The following is a 17676-nucleotide window of genomic DNA, read 5'->3' on the forward strand; positions in this document are numbered from 1 at the left end:
CATAGACCTGTCAGTAATTTTTTGCATACTCTCAAAACCATCAGTTCCATTTCTTTCCTGGAGACTTTCCTCCTCTGCTCTAATCTGTTCTGGTGGCTCTGTGCCTGCTGTTCCCAGTTCTAATCCAGAGACTTACTTTCACATCTGTCCTGGAATTTGTTTCTTTTTACTATTCTTTTGTTTTAGATTCACTGTTCCCAGATCCCTGTTTTTTTTTGTTTTTTTTTTTCTTGATTTATTTCCTTGGTTTTTGGAGCACATTTTCCTGTACTACTACTACTTCTAGTACTTCCTCCTCTTCTTTTTTTAATAGCTTTATTGTGATATAATTCACATACCATACAGTTCACACATTTAAAGTGTTCAGTTGTTTTTAGTATATTCCCAGTTATCCAACCATCACCTTAATCAATTTTAGAACATTTTAATTACCCAAAAAAGAAACCCTTACCTATTAGTAAGTCACTTCACTGTTTCCCTTCAATCCTCCCAGCTGTAGGCAACCACCATTTTACTTACAGACTCTATAGATTTTCCTGTTCTGAGCATTTCATATAAATGGAATCATACAATACGTGGTCCTTTGTTATTGGCGTCTTTCACTTAGCATAATGTTTTCCAGGCTCATCCATGTTTTAGCATGTAACAGTACTGCATTTCTTTCTATGGCTGAGTAATATTCCATTGTATGGATATATCATATTTTGTTTATCCATCCTTTAGTTAATGGGCATTTGGGCTTCTACTTTTTGGCTATTACGAATAATGCTGCTACGAATATTCATATACAAGTTTTTGTATAGACATACGGTTTCAGTTCTCTTAGATATATACCAAGAGTGGGATTGCTGGATCAAATGGTAACTCTGTATTTGTCTTTTTAGTAACTGCCAGGTTGTTTTCCAAAGTGGCTGCACCATTTTACATTACTACCAGCAGTGTAGGAGGGTTTCAGTTTCTCTACATCTTCACCAATACTTATTATTATCCTTCTGTCTTTTTGATTATGCCCATTCTGATGGGTACCTCATTGTGATTTGATTTTTATTTCCCTGATGGCTAATGGTGTTGAGCATCTCAATGTTCTTATTGGCTGATTATATATCTTCTTTGAAGAAATATCTAGTCACATCCTTTATCCATTTTTAAATTTGGTTAATTGTCTTTATTATTGAGTTATAGGAATTTAAAAAATATAATCTAGATACAAGTTCCTTAGCAAGTATGCAAATATTTTTCCCATTCATTGAGTTATCTTTTCACTTTCTTTTTTTTTTTCTTTTCACTTTCCTGATGATGTCCTTTGAAGCACGAATGTTCAATAAAAACATTTATTTATTTAATTTTGGCTGCTCTGGGTCTTAGTTGCGGCACACGGATCTTTAGTTGTGGCACGTGGACTTCTTAGTTGTGGCATGCATGCGGAATCTAGTTCCCCGACCAGGGATCAAAACCCGGGCCTCCTGCATTGGGAGTGCAGTCTTACCCACTGGACCACCAAGGAAGTCCCACCAATGTTTAATTTTGATAATGTCCAGTTTTCCTGTATCTTCTCAATAAATGCATATCTTAAGCCTTTTCTCCTTGCATGTTGGAAAAAGTGTTTGATCTACCGTGACATTTGGCCTTGGTTCAGGACCTCTCATCTGAGGATTTACATCTTTCAGTTTTGAGACAATTCTTATTTCTTTGATAATTTCTTCCTCTTTCGTTCTCTCATATCTCTCTGGAATTCCTGGTAGTTATATATCTGATCCCCTGGATTGAGCCTTTGATTTTCTAACTTTATTTCCTTTCGTCATTTTCCCCCCTCTTCCTATTTCTGGGACATTTCTTCAACTTTATTAGCCACCTTCTAATGTTTTGATTCTCCTATATCTTTCTTGCTCTCTTTTTGTTTTAAATAATATCCTTATTTTATTCTATGTGTATATAATATGTTCTCTTATCTCACTGAGGATATTAATCATAGGGTTTTCTTTTTTGTTGTTGGTGGTTTTTTCTTTTCTTTCCCATATTGTCTTTGTTTACTCCAGAATTTTAAAAAATTTTATTATGAAGAATTTCAACCGTGTATAGTATGTACCCAACACCCATTTTCAAAAATTAACTCATGACCTATCTTCTTTCATTTATATCTCTGCCACTGTAGTATTTTTGCTTTGTTTTTTATTTTGAAATAATCTCAGTCTTCAGAGAAGTTGCAAAAATAATGCAGAGAACCCCCATATACCTTTATTCACATTTATCACTTTTTAGCTTTTTTTTTTTTTAAATCATTTTCTCCATGATTGTCATAAGATGGGGGTTATCCAACTCTACAACTCCCTCCACATTTGTCTCTGGGCATTTTGTGTATGGATAAGCCCTCTTTTCTACCTCATTTATCTAACTATCTGTTCATCCCTTTATTGTCAGATTGGACTCATGGATTCCCATTTTGTTTAATGTGTTATAATTTATTACTGTCCTTAATTATTTTGGTGCTTAAATTTATCATATTTTATCTGTAAATTGTTCTCCATATTCGGTAAAAGACACAGTATCCTTTTAAAAGAACCAACACCACTATCACAGCAAAAAAAATGATAATTCTTTAATAACTCATTAAAACATTAAGTTCAAAAAAGTTAAAGTTTAAATTTCCCTCATTGTTTCATATTTTTTTGTTTGACAGTTGTAGTTTGTTAAAATCAAGATCCAGAATCAAAGTCCATGCATTACATTTGGTTGATAAGCATCCTTTTTTTTTTTTTTTTTTTTTTTTTTTTTTGCGGTACGCGGGCCTCTCACTGTTGCGGAGCACAGTAGGCTCCGGACGTGCAGGCTCAGCGGCCATGGCTCACGGGCCCAGCCGCTCCGCGGCATGTGGGATCTTCCCGGACCGGGGCACGAACCCGCATCCCCTGCATTGGCAGGCGGACTCTCAACCACTGTGCCACCAGGGAAGCCCGATAAGCATCCTTTTAAAAATAATTTTTTAATTATGATTTTCTTAATTTTTATTTTATTTTATTTTTTTTTTCGGTATGCGGGCCTCTCTCTGTTGTGGCCTCTCCCGTTGCGGAGCGCAGGCTCAGCGGCCATGGCTCACGGGCCCAGCCGCTCCGCGGCATGTGGGATCTTCCCGGACCGGGGCACGAACTCGTGTCCCCTGCATCGGCAGGCGGACTCTCAACCACTGCGCCACCAGGGAAGCCCGATAACCATCCTTTTAAAAATAATTTTTTAATTATGATTTTCTTAATTTTTATTTTTTTAAATTATTATTTTTTTGGCTGCATTGGGTCTTCGTTGCTGCACATGGGCTTTTCTGTTGTTGCAGCAAGAGGTGGCTTCTCTTGTTGTGGAGCATGGTCTTTAGGCACGCGGGCTCAGTAGGTGTGGCTCACGGGCTCTAGAGCGCAGGCTCAGTAGTTGTGGCTCGCAGGCTTAGTTGCTCCGCGGCATGTGGGATCTTCTTGGACCAGGGATTGAACCCGTGTCCCCTGCATTGGCAGGCAGATTCTTAACCACTGCGCCACCAGGGAAGTCCCAATAAGCATCTTAAGTCTCTTTTAATGTATAAGTTTTCCTATCTTTCCTTAGCAGTTTATTGAAAGAACTGAGTCGTTTGTCCTGTAAAGTTTCCTACATCATTGATTTTGCTGATTTTAAAGTCATTTTTATTTGTCCCTTGTATTTTTTGTAGGATGGTACTTAGTTCTAGATGACGCTTGATGATATTTAGTTTCAAGTTTTTGGCAGGAATACATCACAAGTAGTGGCGCTTCCTCAGGATTCCTTTGTTTTGGTTTCATTCTTTCTTTTTTTAAAAAAATTTTTGGCTGCACTGCGTGGCATGCGGGACCTTAGTTCCCCAACCAGGGATCAAACCCATTCCCCCTGCATTTGAAGCGGAGCGTCTTAACCAGTGAACCACCAGGGAAATCCCATATTTTGGTTTCATTCTTTTTTGTTGGAGGTCATTTCCAAATGTCTTGTGATTCTTGACTGTCTGTTCATACTTGAGTATCAGCAACTGAGAAATTAATCGGAAGCTTCCAGTGTCTGAGCCCACTTGTCAGTTTGTGCGCTTTTCTCTAGGGGCAAGCCTGCCTTTTCATTGATGGAGGTGGGGCACAGATGTCTTTATTTCAAAGTCTGTTAAGTCTTATCTACTTTTTTTTTTTTTTTGCGGTACGCGGGCCTCTCACTATCGTGGCCTTTCCCGTTGCGGAGCACAGGCTCCAGTCGCGCAGGCTCAGCGGCCATGGCTCACGGGCCCAGCCGCTCTGCGGCATGTGGGATCCAGGGCATGAACCCGTGTCCACTGCATCGGCAGGCGGACTCTCAACCACTGCGCCACCAGGGAAGCCCAAGTCTTATCTACTTTTGAGAAGACTCTTCCAGTCTTCTGATTGGGAGCCAAGAAGTGTAGCTGCCAGAATTCTGAATGGAGGCTGGGGGGAGGGAGCTGGATACCCTACCTAGCAGGGTTGGGGAAGAGACTAGGGGCCCCAAATGCTCACCAAATAGACTTACATTCAGTCCCCTCATTTGTGGCCTGTGGCTTCAGTTCTGAACGCCTTTCCTTGTTCCTTCTAGCTCTGAGCGCTTCGGGAATTCTTTTGGCCTGCTTCTCTTTGGTATCCCACTCTGTAGGTTTTCGCTTCTTCAAATCTGTTAGGCCAGTTAATTTTCTTCCTAGTTGTTGCAAAAATTTGTGGAAATCTTTCATTTCCTGTGATCTCTTCTCCCATCTCTTGGACCTTATGGTTTATACCCTTTTATCCTTTACTGTCATCTTAGGAGGTCAGTCTGTAGGTTTACCTTGGAGTCCACACCTAATGATTTTTGTTTTTCTTGGGCTGTCTTTTATATTTGGTTATCATTATGTATATTCCAACTCAGACATAAGTTCATATTCATACAAGTCCTTACTGAGATCAAACTTATGTCCTGATCTTTCCAGTATTTATGTATCTCACCTGTTAGTTTTCCAGACAGTGTTTTAGGTCCTGAAAATACAGTAATGAGGAGATCAGATACGGCTCCTGTTTTCATGGAATTTATATTCTTTATTAAAAATTTAAAAAAAAATTTTTTTTGCGTTGGGTCTTCGTTGCTGCGCGTGGGGTTTCTCTAGTTGCAGCGAGCAGGGACTATGTTGTGGTGCACGGGCTTCTCATTGCAGTGGCTTGTCGTGGGGCATGGGCTCTAGGCGCATGGGCTTCAGTAGTTGTGGCATGTGGGCTCAGTAGTTGTGGCTCGCGGGCTCTAGGGCACAGGCTCGGTAGTTGTGGCACATGGGCTTAGTTGCTCTGCAGCATGTGGTATCTTCCCGGACCAGGGCTCAAACCCGTGTCCCCTACATTGGCAGGCAGATTCTTAACCACTGTGCCAACAGGGAAGTCCCTGGAATTTATATCCTAATAGGGAAGGCAGATATGTAAAGTAATTAGAATGTTGGCACAGAGTGTCAAAGGAGTCTTTGACTGCAGAAAACATTCCATAGCATCATTATTAAACCTAAGGCAGTGACCCATTTATTATAGCAATATTTCACACCAAAAAAATCTCTATTTGAATCATCTTTCAGTTTAATTTATTTACAGAAATAGTCACTAATTGTGACTTTTGTTACTTGGAATGTAGTACCGGAAAGACTAGGACATAGGTTTGAGCTCAATAAGGACTATTCATTTTGTATGGATAAACTCTCTTTTCTGGCTGATTCCTTATCTGATTGTCATTGAAATATGTGACCTTGATTATAAAGGGTAATTTCATTCTTTTAGAATTAATGTCTCATGAATGCATCACAGTTACTCAACACGGGACATGTCCACCCTGTTTGTTAGCTTTCCTCCACCACATACTTAAATTTTCCTCTTTTGTTTTACTACTTAATGTTAGTTTCCAAAGGCTGCTGTAACAAAACCCACAACCTGGGAGGCTTAAAACAACAAACTTATTGTCTGATAGTTCTGGAATCAAGATGTAGGCAGGGCCATCCTCTTTCTGAATGCTCTGGGGAAGGATCTGTTCTGTGCCTTTCTCTAGCTTCTGGTGTTGCCAACAGTCCTTGGTGTTCCTTGGCTTGTAGATCCATTACTCCAGTTTCAGCTTTCATCATAATATGCTGTTCTCCTTGTGTGTCTGTGTCTTCACATGGCATTCTCCTCTCTGTGTGTATCTGTCCCTCTGTCTCTTCTCCTCTTTTTATAAAAACGCCAATCATTATTGGATTAAGAGTCCACCCTATTCCAGTAAGACCTCATCCTAACTTATATATAATTACATCTGCAAAGGCTGTTTCCAAACAAGGTCACATTCATAGGTACTAGGGGTTAGGACTTCAATATATCTTTCTGGGGGGCACAATTCAACCTACAACATTGCTATTCTTTGTACTAAGAAATAAATAAAAACTATGTTATTTATTAAGTTCATAATGAATATTATTGGTAGACTTTATCACTAAATGAAAATGAAAACTGTACACTGATCAAAAACTGCCTGAAGATTCTTATAGATAACATTGACAACCATAAATATTAATCTTGGAGTGGGGGGGAATAGGAAATCTTGGCCTCTCCTGGTGTTCTTATGAAGGGAAGTTGAAGGTCTTGGAGCATCACCTGAACAGGATGGGTGAGTCAGTCATAACCTTTTTAGTATGGCTCACTCTCCTCTCAGTTTTGTTTCTTAGAAAATAACTTTTAAAAATGCAATGAAAAATTTTGTTTTTAAATCAGCGACTTCCCAGGAATTCCTTGGAGGTCCAGTGGATAGGACTCCCACGCTTCCACTGCTGAGGGCAAGGGTTCCATCTCTGGTCGGGGAACCAAGATCCTGCAAGCCACTCAGTGAGGCCCAGAAAAAAAAAAAATCAGTGACTTCCCATGTTCATCTATTGTTGAATTAAGAAGGAGGTGCAGGAGACTAGAAGCTGATGTGTAGCTGTTGAGGAATGTGGCTCCTTAGAGGCTTCAGGTAAATTACTCTCATTCTACTTTTTCTTATAGTTAGAAGAGGAAGATAAAAGACTTTTTGATTCATGAAGAATCTGCTCACTGAGAAGTGTGTATCAAGCCACTGGTTGAATTTTCATCAAAAAGGGATTAAGCGGAGAATGGAGAGGAAGGTTGATTCCAGGTGAGTGATGGGACTTGACAAAAAAGATAACTGAAACTATGGCCCATATAAAAGCCTGTAAATATTTTGTGTGTGAAAATAATAAATTTTTTAAAAGTAGTTTTTTCCTAAATCATGGGTAGTGAGATAGGAATTTTGGGTAACAGTTTTTTGTTGGTATTTTGGGTTTCTTATCTAGAGTATAGCGTATAATGCACATTTCATACTTTATGTTACAGTCAAAATCCATTTTGAGTGTGTGGAGATATCTGTCATTGAAATTTTGACTTTGAGCTGAAATAAGGATGATTTTCCCGAGAAGTTATAACATCGAGGCTAGCTAGTATATCTTTCTCCTACTTTTGATTATGATTGCTTTCAGCCTGCTTTGAGGTTCTTTTGATTCCAAATAGGAGACTCCCAACTATGGCTCGCCTAGGAAAAAGGAGGGAGTTTACAAGAAGGAGACTGCAGTTTACTAACAAACCTCAGACTCACAGTGGCGGGCCTGTGACTTGCAGCTGGCCCTTCATGAGTATCCCGCCCCCTAAGAGGGATTGGTTCAGGGATGTGCATGTGACTGCATGGGGCCAATCAGAAGTTCTCCTCTAAGGCCGAGACAGGCATTAGAGAGAGAGAGAGAGAGACCTACCTAATGGGTTGCTGTAGCAGCTGTTTCAGTCTCCACCCTGCATAGGCAATAGGGGACCCTATACTGTAGGAGTTACGCAGGTCAGCACACTGAGAGAAGCAGGAAGAGCTAACAATTTGAGACACCGGTTCTAGTCCTTGAGTCTCTGGTTCAGAATTCTTCTGAAGTACGTGAGCTAGGGAATTACCTCTTTGTGCTGGCTGTCTTCAATATAACCATCCAGATCTAATCTCCACTCGTGTATCCAGTGCTTCCCATTGGATTTGGCCAAAGAGGTGCTCTGTCAGGAGATAGTGAGGAGGGAGAGAGGAGAGTGAGGCCAGACTATTTATCCCCTTGGCTCCCTCCTTGCAAGATGCCTTGGGTTGGCTGTGTCCCTCTGCTGAAGCCCACAGTACCTCATAAGGTAGCAGACTTTGTATGACTCTCCTGGATTCTAGTGATTATTCTCTTTTATCCCTTTGGGCCTAGAGGTGGTACTGCCTTCGCTTTCGCCAGCTTGAGGTTCCTGCACTTTCCCTAGTGGTTCGTCTACACCCATGCCTTTGTTAATATGCCATCCTCAAATTATCCTGTGTTTAGTATGTCATCTGTTTTCTTTTGGGACCCTTGAGAGTTTTTATCATGACTGGTGTTGGGTTTTGTCAAATATTTATTTGGCATCTACTGAAATGATCATATGGTTTTTGTCCTTTTTTCTACTAGTAAGGTGTATTACAGTAATCGATTTTCAGATGTTAAACTAGCTTTGTATTCCTAAGATAAATCCAACTTGGTCATAGTATTTGTTATATGGTTTTTGTATGTTGGATTTGGTTTGCTAATATTTTTTGATCATTTCTGTGTTTATAGCCACAAGGGATATTGGTCTATATTTTGTGTGTGTGTCATATTTTTGTCTGCTTTTGGCATCCGGGTGTGATACTGGCCTAAAAGAATGATTCTAGAAGTGTTCTGACCACTTTTGTTTCTGGAAGAGTTTATAGAGTACTGGTATCATTTATTTAATTAATTAATTTTTTTTTTAAACATCTTTATTGGGGTATAATTGCTTTACAATGGTGTGTTAGTTTCTGCTTTATAACAAAGTGAATCAGTTAGTTATACATATACATATGTTCCCATATCTCTTCCCTCTTGCGTCTCCCTCCCTCCCACAGATTCTTAACCACTGCGCCACCAGGGAAGTCCCCATCATTTATTTTTTAAATGTCTGATAGAACTCATCAATTAAGCTATCAAGATCTGGACTTTTGTTTTTAGGAAAATTTATAGTTACTAATTCAATTCTTGTTATAGATCTATTCAGAGTTTCTATTTATTCTCTAGTCAGTTTTTGTGATTTGTGTTTTTCTGGGAATGTATTCATTTTCTCTAAGTTGTCTAATTTGTTGGCATAAAGTTCATAGTATTCCTTTATAATTCTTTTAATTTATGAAGGGTCAATGATAATGTCCTTTCTTTCATTCCTACTTTTGGTGATCTGTGTCTTTTCTCTCTTTTTTCTTGGTTTTAGCTAAAAGGTTATCAATTTTGCTGAAGGGCTCCTGTTGTTATACTAGCAGCAGCTAATTTGAGTTGGGTTCCTATTGCTTGAAACCTAGGATCCTAACTAACATACAGAAGTTTTTTATAGAATCGACTAGGTCTTGGACAAGGTGGAAGCCAGGTAGCTGGAGAGACCTATTCAGCAGTGTTTGGACCCTTCCTCCTGAGCAGTGCAATCTTTGTGCTTCACCCCCCACCTCCTGTTCAGACTGTGTCTCAGCTCAAAATTCCGTCCTGGGAGAATTAATCTGGTTCATCCAGCGTGAGTCAAATTTCTTCTGCTGCTCTAATCAAGTGGGACATGGAGCTCCCAGCACAGCTGCTGAGGTCCTACCCCTGCTGATCCCACAGAAGAGGGATCCATCCTTGAAAGCTGAATCAACACCCTGACAGTGTTTACCAACGATCCACAGAGTACTCGTCAGGCCTGCCTTACTTCATCTTCTGAAGCAAATTAACCATGGCCTTAAAATGAAGCTCTGTTTCCTCAGATACTCCGCGGCTTTAGGTTGGGGAGCCTTGAGAAGGGAATGAATTCCCTAAGTATTCTGCTGTAAAGCAATCTGAGATCCCCTGTTGTGAGTCCTATAGGACTCCTTGGAGTTCCTTGACTCTCTGTGAACTTTCTTTCTACATTGCATGTGCCGAGTATTCCCATCCAACTCTTTCCAGTTCCCTACTCCCAGCTAATTTCTACTCATATTTCCAAACTCAACTCTAATATGATCTCCAGGAAGCCTCTTCTGACTGCCCTATTCCCACCCAGTGTGTACGTTCCCGTAACACCCTAAATTTACCTTTTTCTTAGCATTTAACGATTGGTATTCTCATTGTCATCTCAATACACCATAAGCTCTTGAGAAACTGTCTTTTATAGATATTGGGTGTGTGTCAGTGTCCTATGCTTGCTGTAAGCTATCAATGTCTTATTTTCTCATTGTAAGACATGAGAAACACATTGAATACATATTTGTCTTCGTAGCCCCTGGCCTTGCTATGTTGCTGGGCGTATAGTAGGTCCTTGATATTGATTGAATAAACAAACATTACAGGATACACCTGCCAAGTAAACAGTTAAATGAATTGGTCAGTGCATGCCTTCCCCTTGGCACTTCTTTGTTTTTCTAATTTTTCTTAATTTTTCAAAAATTGAAGTATAGTTGATTTACAATGTTGTGTTAGTTTCAGGTGTACAGCAAAGTGATTCAGTCATACATATATATATCTATTTCAGATTCTTTTCCATTGTAGGATATTACAAGACATTAAATGTAGTTCCCTGTGCTATACAGCAGGTCCTTGTTGTTTATTTTATATATAGTAGTGTGTATCTGTTAATCTCAAACTCCTAATTTATCCCTCCCCCCCCTTTCACTTGGTAACTAAGTTTTCTATATCTGTGAGTCTGTCTCTGTTTTGTAAGTTCATTTGTATCATTTTTTAGGTTCCATATATGTGTATTACATGAAATTTGTCTTTGTCTGACTTACTTCACTTCATGTGATAATCTCTAGGTCCATCCATGTTGCTGCAGATGGCATTATTTCATTCTTTTTTATGGCTGAGTAATACTCCATTGTGTATATGGAATATACACATCTTGTCTATCCATTCGTCTGTCGATGCACATTTAGGTAGCTTCCATGTCTTCACTATTGTAAATAGTGCTGCTGTGAACATTGGGGTACATGTATCTTTTCGAATTAGTTTTTTTAATTTATTTATTTTGGCTGTGCTGGGACACGGCACGTGGGATCTTAGTTGCGGCATGCGAACTCTTAGTTGAAGTGTGCATGCAGGATCTAGTTTTCTGACCAGGGATCGAACCTGGGCCCCCTGCATCGGGAGCGTGGAGTCTTACCCACTGGACCACCAAGGGAAGTCCCTCAAATTAGAGTTATCATCTTTCCCCCTTGTCACTTTTGGATGAACATTTTCAAATTCTGTCTTTCTCCTCACTTCCATTTTTCTGTATTTCTTGGCTAATCAGTCCTCCCATTGACATTAAAAAAAAAAATTGAATTCCTATGTTTTTATTCTCCTCCCCCATTCTTCATGATTTTTGGATTCTGATATTGTTTTTGAAATGCCTTCTGTTTCATATTTCTTTCCATCATTCTGCCTTTCCTCTGTTCCATAATTTAACAATTTTTTAAATATTTATATATTTTTATTTTATTTTATTTTTGGCTGCATTGGGTCCTCATTGCTGCACACGGACTTTCTCTAGTTGCGGCGAGTGGGGGCTACTCTTTGTTGAGGTGTGCGGGCTTCTCGTTGTGGTGGCTTCTCTTGTTGTGGAGCACGGGCTCTAGGCATGCAGGCTTCAGTAGTTGTGGCACGCGGGCTTAGTAGTTATGGCTCACGGGCTCTAGAGCGCAGGCTCAGTAGTTGTGGCGCACGGGCTTAGTTGCCCCGCGGCGTGTGGGATCTTCCCGAACCAGCGCTCTAACCTGTGTCCCCTGCATTGGCAGGCGGATTCTTAACCACTGTGCCACCAGGGAAGACCAATTTAACAAATTTTATATGCCTACCTACTATGAGTGCCTGGCAATATATTAGGGGCTCAGTATATATTAGCAGATAAAAATGGTCCCTATCATCATGAGGTTTTGCGATGGGGAACAGGCACATATGTACATAGACAAATCTGTGGTTTCAGTTTGTGATCTCTTCCTTTAGGTGTTAAAATAACTTAGATTTCTGGAGCCACCTGACTTACACCAATGTTGGTATCTTTATGGTCTTTAAATTTCCAGAGCTGTAAAGAGTTCATCTGCTGCCTGATTCAGTAGCTGGTGAGAAGGTGCTCAGAGTCTGATGAAAGGAGAGAGCAGTGGGCAGGGACTTTTAGGCATGGGCTTCCCAGTCTGACTACCTATTTGATTATGTAACAGGGCTTCAAGAGGGCACTGTCCCCGCACACCTTCCCTCAATTTGCTGTTTCATAGGCTCTTAACTTTTTAGAGCCTCTTTCATTTTTATTTTAAAATGAGTGGGATGGAAGTCTTATTTTTAAAATTTTTGTTAGTTTTATTTTGAAATAATTTCAAATTTAGAGAAAAGTTGCAAGAATAGGACAAAGAACCTTTCTTCTCCCAGATTCTCTTGTTAACATTTTACCACATTCGTCTGTCTGCCTGTTTGTTTCTCTCTCTCTCTCTCTGTCTGTCTCAGCATTTTCATTTCATTTGTGGACATGTGCAGAGGGGCAAAACATTTTACTCACTGATGCACATGCTCCCAGCTGAGGTCAAACAAGGCAGTGTTCTGCCTTTTTGTTTCAGCTCATACTTTAAGCAAGGGTCCTTTTCCCAGTCTGTGTAGTCCCACGTTTTCACAGTTTTGTGCTTTTTGTTGACAGTTTTGCTGTTTAAAGTGGCCCCCAAACGTAGTGCTGAAGTTCTGTCTAGTGTTCTTAAGTGCAGGAACGCTGTGATGTACCTTAAGAAGAAAGTGTATGTTAGGTGAGCTTTGTTCAGGCATGAGTTATAGGGCTGTTGGCTGTGAGTTCAATTTAATGATTCACTATATGTATTAAATAAGGTGTCTTCAAACAGAAGTACACATAAAACAAGGTTTTGTTTGTTTTTTTTCCTAGTACGCGGGCCCCTCACTGTTGTGGCCTCTTCCATTGAGGAGCACAGGCTCCGGATGCGCAGGCTCAGTGGCCAAGGCTCACGGGCCCAGCCTCTCCGCGGCATGTGGGACCTTCCCGGACCAGGGCATGAACCCGTGTCCCCTGCATCGGCAGGCGGACTCTCAACCACTGCGCCACCAAGGAAGCCCACAAGGTTCTGTATTGATTAGTTGATGAGAATGTTTTTGAAGGCTGGCAGGAACCTAACCATGTATTTTCCCTTAGGGACAATGGTTCAGTATATTCGCTAACTCAGTGTTTATGGACTTTATAGAACTTATCGCAAATAACGAGAATCAAATATCTGTATTTCCCCCCTCCCCTGGACCACTTGAGAGTAAGTTGAAGCCAGTTGTTCCAAAAATGTTATTTATAGCAAAAAGAAAACAAAATGTAAGAAAAACTTCCCTTTTTGTTCATTTTGTACTTTTAGTCCCCTTTAATTTGGAAATATTTCTCAGTATTTCCTTATCTTCCATGACCTAAGCATTTTGAAGAGTTCAGATCACTTACCTTTTATGCATATTTCTCAGTTTGGGTTTGTTCAGTGTTTCTTCATGATTGAACTCAGGTTGTGCATTTTTGGCAGGAATTTCGCAGAAGTGATGCTGTGTTCTCAGTGCATCAATACCAGGATATTTGGTCCTATTACCATTGATGTTAACTTTTTTTTTTTTTAATTTATTTTTGGCTGCGTTGGGTCTTCGTCGCTGTGCGTGGGCTTTCTCTAGTTGTGGCGAGCAGGGGCTGCTCTTTTTTTTTTATTATTTATTTTTGGCTGTGTTGGGTCTTCGTTGCTGTGTGCGGGCTTTCTCTAATTGCGGCGAGCGGGGCCTACCCTTTGTTGTGGTATGCCGGCTTCTCATTGCAGTGGCTTCTCTTGTTGCGGAGCATGTGCTTTAGGCACACGGGCTTCAGTAGTTGTGGCTCGCAGGCTCAGTAGTTGTGGCGCACAGGCTTAGTGGCTCAGCAGCATGTGGTATCTTCCCGGACCAGAGCTCGAACCCATGTCCCCTGCACTGGCAGGCGGATTCTTAACCACTGCGCCACCAGGGAAGCCTGATGTTCACTTTTATCACTTGGTTAAGATGATGTCTGCCAGGTTTCTCCACTATAAAGAAATGAATAAGTATCTTGTGGCAAGATATTTTGAAATTACATTAATAGCCTGTTTCTCATCAAACTAGCACCCACTTGTTTTTACATCCGTTGATGATTCTTGTCTGAATCAGTTGCTACTGTGATGGTTCCTAAAAGTTTATTAATTGCATTCTACTGCAAAGTAGAGCTTTCCATTCTCCCTAATGTATTTATTTACTTATATCAGTATTTTGTGGATTCGTATTTTATTTCGTATTTTATTTGGTGGGTTTTAATCTATTACTGCTGAAATTGTCCCAGATTTGGCCAGTGGGAGCCCTTTCAAGCTGGCTCCTGTGTCCTTTTCACACGCCCTTGTCATTCTTTGATCATTTCTTTACTTTTTGACCCATTAAGATATTCCAGGCTCATCTTGTATTTTCCTTGTCTCAGACCTAAAAGTCAGCTATATTTCCAAGGACTGCTGCTTCCTCTTAGTTGGCAATGGTATTTTATTTTATTTGGTTTTGTTTTATTTTATTTTTTTTAGAGACGGCTTTCCTAGGACCCATTACTTGGAATACTAGTTGGCAATGGTATTTTAGAAACAATATTTGAGCTATCGGTTTGCTTATTGCTGATGGAATGTTGTTGCCTCTAAGTATTTCCTGCAGGCAGATCTCTGACATACATTTTTTAAAAATCTTGTGTTCATACCAATAAGATCTCTTAATGTTTCTGGAATGGAATTAAAAGTCATAAGTTTAGTGTTTAGTAAAAGTGTGTAGTTGTGTATTGTTACAGTTGTCACAATCTGAAAATCATTCCTAGTTTTTTATGTAAAGGAATCTGTTTCCAATTTGTAAATGATTCCCGTTAAATGACACATTAAAAAAGAGTGTGTTAGGACTCCAAGGTACCCTCCAGCTCTATAGCTCCTGCTTAGAGCTGAGCCAGCAGTACCCACCTCCAGATAGGGTGGGTATTTCTGTCAGAGATTGGGCTGCTTATTGTCCTTGAAGGGGAGTTATTATCATTCCGTCTCAATGAGCTTATCTGTTTAATTTCACTTGTATGTTAAAAAGTATTTGCGTCACATGCAGAGATAATTTGATTCTCTCCTTTCTCCCTTACTCCTCAAATTTAAGGTCTTCAAGGGATGGTGCAGTTAAGAAACCTTATTCTCCAAAGATAATGTCCAAAAAGAAGTCTTCTGCCTCTTCTGGGATCTGGAGTGAGATACCTAGGGCCAGGCACCCTGTACAGTATCATCCCTCATATGCCTGGACCCGAAGGGGCCGGCTAAGAGAACTGCGCATCAGGTGAGCTTGCGAGGGTTCCCCTCCCCTGTCTCAGTGACTTTTCCATTGTCCTCCCTTGTTGGTTAAAATGAGGGGATGATTCTTATTCTCTTATCTCAGTTAATTGGAGACCTTGCTGACTGTTCTTCATGGCAGAATGTTCAAGATATTTAGGAATCTGCTGATGTAAGATCTGTCATTGAGTGTTTTCATTCATGGTCTCCAGTTGTGCCCCACAATGTATAAGCTATAAAGAGTCTTCCAGAAGAAGTCTAAGCATAGTCCAAGAAAATGATCATTTTCTGCTACTCTTGATTAGGTCTTTGAAAGGTATCCTTTTACTCATTCAACAAAAATTTATCAGGTGCCTACCCAGCCAGGTGTTATGCTAGATGCTGAGCGTACAAAGTGAATAAGACATTCCTGGTCCAAGACCTCATGAAAGCGTAAAATCAGGTAGGCTTGGCAGACTGTTAAACAAGCCACAACAGCGAAGTGTAAGTGCTGTGAGAAGGGAGGATGTGGTGCCATAGGCCACCTGGCAAGAAGAGCCATGCCAGCGTAGCCAGCAGTGACTTCCTGGAGGAGGTGGAGTTTAGCCAAGTCCTGAAGGATAATGTAAGAAAGCCAGGTAAAGGGCAGGAGGAAGAGCATTCCAAGCTGAACCTGGAGATCAACTGGCCAAGACAAGCCAACTTTTTCTGTGTGTTCCAGGCACTTTGCTAGCTGGGGATACTGTGAGCCATGGTCCCTGCTCTCAGGGGCTCACAGTGCAGAGGGAACAACAGGCACCCTGCGAGCCGCTTCCTGGGATTTGGTGTCATAATGTTACACTAGGGGTTGGAGCCGGGGTCTGAGAGTACCAAGCTACTTGCTCTGTTTGGTTGGGGAAGGTCCAGGAAGGCTTCATGTAGGAGTGAGCATTGAAGATGAGCCTTGGTGGGTAAGTGGGCATTTGCCAGGTGTTTTAGGCAGGAAGAATAATATGAGCAAAAGCACTAGCATGTACTTCCTTTCCCTCATCTCTGAAATCTTCATCAACAAAATACTTTATATTGAAAGTTTTGTTTTTTTTTTTTTCTTTTTTTGCCGTACGCGGGCCTCTCACTGTTGTGGCCTCTGCCGTTGCGGAGCACAGGCTCTGGACGCGCAGGCCCAGCGGCCATGGCTCACGGGCGAGGCTGCTCTGCGGCATGTGGGATCTTCCCGGACCGGGGCACGAACCTGTGTCCCCTGCATCGGCAGGCAGACTCTCAACCACTGCGCCACCAGGGAAGCCCTGAAAGTATTTTTTAAAAATAATCTGCTTGATGTTAACTTTACAAATCTGTCCCATCCTGTGCTCTGTTTGATGCAATATTATCTATATATGATTCACCTTTTGACTCATACTAGTATCCCACTTCCTGGGACCTTAAAGTTTCCGTCTCCTTTCCAGAAAATTGATGATATAAACTAAATGCAGTTTTAAAATGTGTATGTCATTTCTTTCAGATGCATGGCCAGAAAGTTCTTGTATTTGTGGATTCGAATGACTTTTGGAAGAGTATTTCCCTCTAAAGCCAGGTAGTATTAGTTCAGAACACTGGACTTCTGTTGAGTTCATTCTAGGATTTTGTTTTGTATTAAGCCCATATATAACCTTTACTATGGCATGTGTTGCATTCCTTCCCTGCTCCTCCCCAGCCTCCAGGAGGTATATCATATAATGGTAACTTAACACATACTAGTTTGAATGAATGTTTGCCCAGGAGAAGTAAATGAGCTCTTTCAGGTCCCTGGCGAGACTGGCAGATTGACTTGGTCTAGGGCAGAACCTGGGGAAAAAGTTGGCATTGGCAAGAGGAGTGAAACTGAGTCAAGTGTAAGTCCCTCTGCCCGGTAGCTTCACTTTTTCTAGGCTACCACCTGCTGCTGTGGGTTTTGGTTAACATTGCTTTAGCTGCAGCGCCCTAAGTTGATCGCAAGGGGTCAGGGACACTGTGCAGGAAGCCAGAGGGATGGAGAGAAAGAAGGGGCAGTGTAGGGAATGTTTCAGAGAACTGACAGCCATTGAAAATGTAAGTGTTTTTTAAAAACTGAAATGTTACGGGTTCTCACCCTTCACTTCTCCACTTACTATACCCTTTCCTGTTTCATTTTTCTGACAGTATGGCTTTCCTGATCTGGAACATCAAGGTCTCTTGATTCAAGGTTTCTCAAGCAAATTTGGCCTGTGTGTGTTCTCTGAAATTTTTTCTTGGTATACCTTGTGGAGGGCCTTGCTCTTCCCATCTTTTTCGTGTGTCTTTATCAGTGAGGCTCCCAATGTGGCCACAGCCCATCGCAGCTGCAGG

At 41.0% G+C, this 17676-nt stretch overlaps 1 protein-coding gene across 1 annotated transcript in view; it reads left to right on the plus strand.

The window, feature by feature from the left end:
• The window catches only part of SFI1 (SFI1 centrin binding protein), an 80523-nt gene that overhangs the window by 1444 nt on the left and 61403 nt on the right, over nt 1-17676 (plus strand). The window contains exons 2-4 of the mRNA XM_082668509.1: nt 7011-7140; nt 15188-15361; nt 16835-16906. Coding sequence (XP_082524635.1) covers nt 7043-7140; nt 15188-15361; nt 16835-16906 — 344 coding nt within the window. The 5' untranslated portion in view covers nt 7011-7042. The remainder of the gene's footprint in view (nt 1-7010; nt 7141-15187; nt 15362-16834; nt 16907-17676) is intronic.

This window comes from Grampus griseus, assembly GCF_964374135.1.
Source record: "Grampus griseus genome assembly, chromosome: 12".
Classification (NCBI taxonomy): domain Eukaryota; kingdom Metazoa; phylum Chordata; class Mammalia; order Artiodactyla; family Delphinidae; genus Grampus; species Grampus griseus.